Source organism: Syzygium oleosum, unplaced genomic scaffold (assembly GCF_021117445.2).
Source record: "Syzygium oleosum isolate NSW1041296 unplaced genomic scaffold, Sole_v2.1 Sole_v2.05, whole genome shotgun sequence".
NCBI lineage: Eukaryota > Viridiplantae > Streptophyta > Magnoliopsida > Myrtales > Myrtaceae > Syzygium > Syzygium oleosum.
Genome location: NW_026607489.1, coordinates 564,761 through 574,036, shown reverse-complemented (window position 1 = coordinate 574,036; position 9,276 = coordinate 564,761). Strand labels below are relative to the sequence as shown.

General features: G+C 42.2%; 1 protein-coding gene across 1 annotated transcript; it reads right to left on the bottom strand.

Moving 5' to 3' along the window:
- Nucleotides 1-7,107: 7,107 nt before the first annotated feature.
- LOC115670813 (transcription repressor OFP7-like) lies at nucleotides 7,108-8,424 on the bottom strand. The gene has a single exon (XM_030592173.2). The coding sequence runs from the start codon at nucleotides 8,350-8,352 to the stop codon at nucleotides 7,285-7,287; it is 1,068 nt and encodes a 355-aa protein (XP_030448033.1). The 5' UTR covers nucleotides 8,353-8,424; the 3' UTR covers nucleotides 7,108-7,284.
- Between the last annotated feature and the right edge of the window lie 852 nt (nucleotides 8,425-9,276).

Below are 9,276 nucleotides of genomic sequence, written 5' to 3'. Positions count from 1 at the left end.
GTTGTCACAATTTTTATTATTGTTGTTGTTGTCGTTGTTCTTATTATTAGAATCCGTGGCTAATTAGCCTCAGATTTAACCACGGAATTGAAATAGTCGGGAAAAAGCCACACGACTATATTTCCGGCGTCTTCTTTTAAATTCGTGGCAAAATTCGTGGGCAAATTTCGTTGGAAATTTCCAACGAATTTTGCCACAAATTTGAAATTTCCGGGCAATTATTGGACTATGTATTATTTTCGTTGGAAAATTCGTGGGAAATTTCCCACAAATTTTCCAACGAAAATTTAATATGCCGCATGTGGGTTTCCTTTTTAAATTCATGGCAAATTTCGTTGGAAATTTCCAACAAATTTTGCCACGAATTTGAAATTTCCGGGCAATTATTGGACTATGTATTATTTTTGTTGGAAAATTAGTGGGAAATTTCCCACGAATTTTCCAACGAAATTTTAATATGCCGTGTGTGGTGTCATTTTTAAATTCGTGGCAAATTTCGTTGGAAATTTCCAACGAATTTTGCCACGAATTTGAAATTTCCGGGCAATTATTGCACTATGTATTATTTTCGTTGGAAAATTCGTGGGAAATTTCCCACGAATTTTCCAACGAAAATAAAAAATGCCGTATGGGGGAGTTATTTTTAAATTCGTGGCAAAAGTCGTTGGAAATTTCCAATGAATTTTGCCACGAATTTGAAATTTCGGGGCAATTATTGCACTAGGTACTATTTTCGTTGGAAAATTTGTGGGAAATTTCCCACGAATTTTCCAACGAAAATTTAATATGCCGTATGTGGGTTTCCTTTTTAAATTGTGGCAAATTTCGTTGCAAATTTCCAACGAATTTTGCCACGAATTTGAAATTTCCGGGCAATTATTGGACTATGTATTATTTTCGTTGGAAAATTCGTGGGAAATTTCCCACGAATTTTCCAACGAAAATAAAAAATGCAGTATGGGGGAGTTATTTTTAAATTCGTGGCAAAATTCATTGGAAATTTCCAACGAATTTTGCCACGAATTTGAAATTTCGGGGCAATTATTGCACTAGGTACTATTTTCGTTGGAAAATTCGTGAGAAAAATTTAATATGCCGGATATGGGTTTCCTTTTTAAATTCGTGGCAAAATTCGTTGGAAATTTCCAACGAATTTTGCCACGAATTTGAAATTTCCGGGCAATTATTGCACTATGTATTATTTTCGTTGGAAAATTCGTGGAAATTTCCCATGAATTTTCCAACGAAAATAAAAAATGCCGTGTGGGGGAGTTATTTTTAAATTCGTGGCAATTATTGCACTAGGTACTATTTTCGTTGGAAAATTCGTGGGAAATTTCTCACGAATTTTCCAACGAAAATTTAATATGCCGGATATGGGTTTCCTTTTTAAATTCGTGGCAAAATTCGTTGAAATTTCCAACGAATTTTGCCACGAATTCGAAATATCCGAGCAATTATTGCACTATGTATTATTTTCGTTGGAAAATTCGTGGAAAATTTCCCACGAATTTTCCAACGAATTTCAAATTTCCCAGTAGAGCGGCTTTTCTCAATTTCGTGTCTACCGATAGACACGATTAATATTCTTCAACCGTCTACCTCGCGTCTACCGATTAATTGTGGCCCAACCAAATCTCTTACTCTTCGTCCTCGTCCACCTCGCCGTCGCCGTCGCCGCCGTCGCCGCCGCCGCCGCCGCCGTAAGTACTCGAGCTCCATTCCTTGAATAGATATACTGAACTGTCCGAGATTTCGGGGGGGTTGCAGCCGGGGGGGTCACGGTCGCGATTCCGGGGAGGGCGGGGGGGGCGCCGCGGCCGCGATTCGGGGAGGGCGGGGGTTCGAGGCGGCGATTCTGGGGAGGGGGCGTCGCGGCCGTGATTCCGCGGGGGGGTGGGGGTCGCGGCCGCAATTCTCTCGGGGAGGGGGTCGCGGCCGCGATTCCGGCCGGGGGTCGCGGCCACGATTCTCGTGGAGGGGGGGTCGCGGCCGCAATTCCGCCGGGGGGGGGGGGGGGGGGGGGGGGTAGGGGTCGCCGCCGCGATTCCGGCCAGGGGGATCACAGCCGCGATTCCGGCGGGGGGGGGGGGGGGGGGGGGTGTCGCGGCCGCGATTCAGGCGGGGGTGGGGGGTCGCCGGCGCGATTCCGACGGGGGGGTTGCCGGCGCGATTCCGGCGAGGGGGTCGTTTTGATATTTGTTGTAATTCGTTTTGCACATTTACTGTGCTTCCTTATATTTTTAGTGGAATCTGATGTGGTTAAAATTTCACTAGGTTCTTCTGACGAGAGCCAGAGATTGCTATTTATCAGAGACGATAGTCTGTTTGTTTCATTTTCTCAAGTTTATTTCTTGCTCTCTGAAACAAAATGGTAAGCAACCCTAATACATGTTCATATTTTTTAATATATTTGTCTAACATTTTTACTTGTCAGTATAAACGTGAAGGTCACATGCGTGGTGCGGGTTCACAAAGAAGACCAGCCTCTTCCGCTTCCTCGGCCTCGTCCCCGTCCCTCTCCACTTCCCCTGCCCTTTCATCCAATCCTCAACCACCACATGTTTATGGACAACACGGACACATTGGCCCATCCTCGGACCCTTAACAGCATATTAGGGGAGAACTTGGGGACATGCGAACTGAATTTACTTCAGTTCCATCTCCTTCGGTTCCACATTCTTCTTCTGTGCAACACTCGAATGAAGAAGAAGATAGCCAATTCATTATATGCCCATGTGGAGATTCGTAAGTACTTCATTTTTTTACGTATATGTAAATTATGGATGTAAACAAAATTGTCTATGTTGCGAATTTTCCGTATGCTTCATTGCCTTATTGTCTATATTGTTATAACATGTTTTCAGATTCACGGATTCTACGCATGTTGTGAGGGAACTTAATAAAATAGTCAATAACTGTTGGATCGGGCAGTTTACTACTTTCAGCAGCGCTACTAAAGAAGTAAAGACTTTTTGGTGGAATGAGTTCAAGGTTAGTGTTGTCCTTCTATTTTCTCACATACTAAGGTCGGTGTAGCATACTGATGGTCAATAATGAATTTTGTCACGAATTGTCTGGTGCATTATAATGGATATGTCACATGTAACCCTCATAATAACTTTCAGTTGCTTTTCTATTGATTGTAGCGTAAGTTCACGTGGGATGAAATGGAAGAGGATGAGGTTAAAAGAATTTTAAGAAGAAAGTTGGTGATCACATGCGATATGTGATAAATAGAGCGAAGAAAACAAAACAAAAGCCGGATTTCATTACAGCTGACAATTGGACGGAAATTACGAGAACTTGGGAAAATGAGAAGCATAAGCAAAGGTGTGAACAGAACAAGAAGAATCGAGCTTCTAGTTCTAGTGACGGGTCTGCGTCTGCCACATATGCTGGGGGCTCTATCAGCATCGGCGAGCATAAAAGAAGAATGGTAATTCTGTTTAAACTTGTCAGTTCATTTAATTCAATGATTACTCATTTAATTTTAATTTTTGTAGGCAGATAAATTGGGGACGGAACCCACATTTACAACTACATTTGAACGCACATTTCAGAAAAAGGATAAGACATGGACTGGCGATCGAGCAAAATCTATTAAGGTATATAAGGTTATAGTTTGGACTTTATGGAAACTAGAATGAAAATCATGAATGTTTTTAATATTTATGGTAATATATATGAATTTATATTATTTCTATATATATTGTTAATATAGGAAAAATATGATGAACTGTTAATTAGCGCTGCTAGTGGTGATGGTGGTGGTGATGATGGTGGTGGTGGTGATGGTGTTGTTGTGTCTGAGCCATCGGTTGACAGTATGGCATTATGGTTAGAGGCAGCGGGTGGGATGAAAAGAGGAAAAATATTTGGGATGGGATCCTTGTCAAGGATGTACAAAACGAAGGCTGCTGCGTCTTCATCCTCCAATGCGGCTGTTTCAAGGAGGACACGACATGAGGAAGAAATGACCCAAGAATTGAACCAACTGAAACAGTTGCTTGTACAGAAGGACGAAGAAATGAAGCATTTACTTGGACAGAAGGACAAAGAAATGAGAGTGATGCAACAACAAATGCAACTTATCATGCGACACCTCGACATCTATCGCAATGAGGTTCCTCCTATACCTCCTATTAATGTAATAGGTGGTGGGCATAATGATGAGCCACACAATGATGCGGCGATTGGTGATGATGGTGATGATGATACTGATGATTTTATTGTCAGTCCTTCCTAGTTCATTCTCTTCGGGGCCAACTAGTCGTTGTTGTCGTCCCCTTGCGGCGAGTTGCCTCGTCAGTTTGCCGACGAGCTTCAGGTGACGTCCTCGTCTCTCGACTTTAGGAGTTAGAATTATTACGTTACTGCTCGTTTCATATGTTTTCTAATGGATGTCAAAGTTGACTTATATTTAAATGTAAGAACATTGGTCCTTGAACGTTTTTTAAAAATCCTCCTACTTATTTTTTTTATAGCTAGATCCACGTCCATGCATAAATGCTTTTTTTTATATTATGGACAAATTCGATATCTTTATTTATGTATCCATATTTCATCAGGTGTCGATAAAGGTGACTGTTCCTTATGTCCTGCCAAGTACCAAAGCTGCCAACGTTTTATGGTTGTTTCGCGTCCTTTCAATGTTTTGCATGTATTACATGATGTTCATTAGTGCTTAGCTACCTCTATGTACTATAAGATTGATTATCGAATACCATCATGTGAGATTTTGCAACTTATACATTGTAGAAATTAATATTGTTGCTAATTAGATTTAAAATCGAAATTGTCCCTAAACAAAATTCGTCGCAAACTTAGCGACGAATTTTGTCACGAATAGATTTCGTCGTAATTTAGCGACCCCACGAATAGATTTCGTCGCAATTGAAATTTTTGGTCGGAAAAATTAGCGATTTTCCACGATTTTTGTTACGAATAATTAGCGACAAATTTTGCAACGAAATTTTCCCACGAATTTGTTTTCGTCGCAATTTACCAACGAAAATTGAAATTTTTTTGCGGCAAAATTTGCGATTTCCCACGATATTTGCAACGAATATTTTGCGCCAAATTTTCCAACGAATTTTGCAACTAATTTAGTCACGAATTTTGCAACGAATAATTAGCAACAAATTAATTTTCGTTGCAAAATTTTGCGAAAAAATACCGGATTTTTCAAATTAGTGGGAAAATTCATGGGAAACTTCCCACGAATTTTCCAACAAATATCAAATACTTTTTCAATTTCGTTGGAAAATTCGTGGGTAATTTCCCACGAATTTTCCAATGAAACTCAGCTTTTTTTCAATTTCGTTGGAAAATTCGTGGGAAATTTCCCACGAATTTTCCAACGAAATTGAAAAAATATTTGATATTCGTTGGAAAATTCGTAGTAAAGGAAAATTCGTGGGAAATTTCCCACGAATTTTCCAACGAAATTGAAAAAATATTTGATATTCGTTGGAAAATTCGTGGGAAATTTCCCATGAATTTTCCAACGAAATTCAAATTTTCGGCTTTTTTCAAATTCCCACGAATTTTCCAACGAAATTGAAAAAATATTTGAATTTCGTTGGAAAATTCGTGGGAAATTTTCCACGAATTTTCCAACGAATAGTTTGCGACAAAATTTTCCAACGAATTTTCCATAGCCACGAAATTTGCAACGAATAATTAGCCACGAATTAATTTTCGTCGCAAATTAGCAACGAATATTCAGATTTTCGTCGCAAAAATTTACGCAAAAATTTCCGACGAATTTTTTTGTTCGTGGCAAAATACCTGGTTTTTCAATTTCTTCCCACGAATTTTGCCACGAAATTGAAAAAAAGCCTATGCTGAATTCCATCCCAAAATTCGTGGGAAATTTCCCACAAATTTTGCAACGACCTTGTTTTGTCGGAAATTACCAACGAAAAAATAAAATTTTTTGTCGCAAAAAATTTCCGACGTCGAATTAGCGACGAATTTTTGTTTGTCGCTAATTTCGTCGGAAATTCGTTTGCCACGAATTTTACCACGAAAAATTACCGACGAATTTTGCCACGATTTTTGCAACGAATAATTAGCGACGACATTTCCAACGAACTTTCCAACGAATTTTGCGACAGAAAAATTTCGTCGGAAATTACCAACGAAAATTTAAATTTTTCGTCGGAAAAATTTGCGACGACGAATTACCAACGAATTTTTGTTCGTCGTTAATTTCGTTGGAAATTCGTTTTCCAACGAATTTTGCAAAAATTTTCGTTGGAAAATTCGTTGCAAAACGGCGGTTTTTTTGTAGTGAAAGGAAAAAGAATATGACAGCCAAATGAGAACGCTTCATACCGATAATAAGATAAAACTTGTAGGTGATCTCCTTTCTTCAGTATAGATAACACCAACCCGAGGGTAATCAAATTCGAATATTGAACATCCCTAGAATCTCAGAACTAACTAAACCCTTGAATGCCCTTGCTCATGTCAAGAGCCAATTGTCATGGAGGGTGAAAAGGTCTCTGTTTTTTTTTTCGTCTAATTCTCTTAAAAGACCCTCAATTTCAAGTTCAATCTAAATTATGTCCCAAACTTTTTTTATCTAAAAAATCACCAACTTTCACTATTATCTTAAATCTGCCCGGCTTCCAAATTTTACCACAAGAGGCTGCTGTTGTTCTATATAAAGGCGAGGGTGTTGGTAAAGACGCAGATTCTAAAAATAGACTTCTAATTGGCCCTAATATTGATAATTTTGAAGAAATCAATCTCGAATTTTGAATGCAGGGTAAATTTGGGATTATAGTGGGAATTTGTGATTTTTCTTAGACAAAAAATTTAGGGGCAGAGTTAGGGTTAGACCTAAAGCTGGATTTTTTTAGGGAATGAAGCCCTTCCTTTTTTGAAAATAGAATAACAATTATTATTGTTGTAGACGTGGCACTCCACCTCATTCTTTTGCCACGTTAATTAAGCAACGTCCGCAAAAATCGATTAAATTACTAATCACAGATGGAAGAAGCGAATTGCATCAATTAACTAAGTTAAAGGTATTTGATTACAAATCGATCGCCCAAAACTTAAGCGAAGCATATCTCAGGTGACAGTCTATGCCGAGAAAAAGAAAGAGGAGGTGTTTTATTGCTTCAAATTTACAACAAGCACCATCATATAAATTCTTCCACCAATGAAAAAGCAATCGGTATTCTATAGTCTAGGAAAATATCCAAAGTATTGATATTAAATTAATCCCCAAGGAAGAGAAGAAGAGGCTCTCGACCTTCTTCTTCTTCTTTAACAACGTTCAACCACAGCCGAGGTCGACGAGGAGCCGGACCGACGCCGTTCGGTGTCGGCGCGTGAATCGAAGAACAAGACCTGCCATATCTCGGCGAACGCCTCCACGATGACCCCGTGGTACTGCCGCGAGTTGAGCGACAGGAAGCATTGCAGGAGCTGCTCCAGGTCCCCGGCCCCGAACATCCGCTTCTCCGCTATCATCTCCGCCATCGACCTCTTGAAGTCCTCCAGCGGATTCTCCGATCTCTTCACCACCGCCACGCTCTCCCCCATCACCACGCCGCTCCTCTTCTCCCCCGCCGCGTCCGCCGCCTCCTCTCGGCCCCTGCTGGTGTAGCGCCTCAGCCTCTTGATTCTGTTCTCGTCGGTGTCGTTGTCCTCGTCTTGAGGGGATTTTTGCTTTTCCTTCGTCGCCTGATTGTCCGGTGGGTATCTCGTGGTGGTGCGGTAGTATTCGGGTAAAGTGTCGTTCGAAAAGCTTATGGAAGTCGACAGCAATGCGTCAGTCTCGTCCTCCTCGTCCCCGTTGTTTTCGCTGCCGCTCTCCCAGCTGAACAACCCGCTGTCGCTGGATGTGACGCTCCTCCCGACGACCGACGCCGTCGTTCTGCCTTTAGCCTGGCCCTGGCTCTTCTTCTGCTTCATCCTACGGTCGCCCTGCCTCACCAGGACCGGCGACGTCGTCTCCACGTCGCCCTCGTCGAATCTCGAACCTCCGCATATCTTCCGACGAGGCCTGGGATGGCTCTGGCTCTGGCTCCGGCTCCGTCTCGAGACCACGTGCCAACGTCCGTCCTTCTCCCACGTGTACTCGGACGGAGAGTCGGCGCCGGCGCAGGACGTGCAGCGGACTGAGGCGACGTGGCGGGCGATGAAGGAGTCGTCGGGGGTCGACGGAGGCGGGGCGGGCAAGCTGGTGAAGCTGACGTCGAGGGGCTTGGGGTTGGCGGGGAACAGCCAGTGAGCCGCCGCCCTCGACGGGTGCTGCGGGTAAGCCGGGGGGTGTTCGGAGCGACAGATTTGGAGGACGCGGGAGAGTCTGAGCTTGAAGCGCTTGGCCATAAAGGTTGTTGCGGAGAGAACGAAAGCGAAGGTGAAGGTGAAGGTGAAGGTGAAGGTGAAGGTGAAGCGATTGGGTTGACGGATTTACGCTTGTGTTTGAGCTGGAGATTATCGAAACTTCATACATATATAGAGACAGAAGATGTAAAGGCCGGCCATATCTCGCTCGTTACAATGAAAAAAGAACAGAAAATAATAGGACCCCACGCGCGCTTGAAGCCCTGACCAAATCCTAGATAAAAAATGGTGAAAGTTACGTGGAATTTCTCAGCCGGTCTGGAGGACAGAATACTGTGAATTTTGTTATTATTTAGTATATGGATGACGATGCAACGAATCATACCAACAATAAGATAGTTACTTGGGTATACATTGAACTTATTAAAATCGGACTCCAGACCGACCGGTACATGCAACTTTGGATGTCCTCATCGAGCTACGGGCGTACATCAACGACAACAGATAATAACCAAAAGGGTTTGTATGGACTCGATTAACGGAGATCAACACGATGATGTCATTAATGGCGTTGATTCTACATGGAAAATTACTATGATTATGTAGGTAATGCATGGAACGAAGATATGTAAGATTTTTCCTGCGGTACGAAACATGCGATCATCCAAGATTCACGTAACACGAGCTCAAAAACGATGAGACGTTACGAGGTCGGGTCTCTCTTTTTGCTTAACGATAGGCCTGCGTGGGTGAGAACCGAGAACTGCTCGCTCAGTGAATAGGCCGTTGCTATTCCGGGGGGCATCGAAGTGACAATCAACAGTCACGCGTCAGGTTTTCACCGGTCACAAGGCTCAATCGGGAAAGATGTATCGACCAAAAGACCCTTGACCTTCAAGGTGAGGATGGAAACCCTAGAATGACATTTCACTGCAAATCAAGATGAACCCTATAATGGAGGTCGAC

Bases quoted from the DNA above. Each gene is read 5' to 3' on its own strand.
- LOC115670813 (XM_030592173.2), bottom strand. From the start codon at position 8,352: ATGGCCAAGCGCTTCAAGCTCAGACTCTCCCGCGTCCTCCAAATCTGT.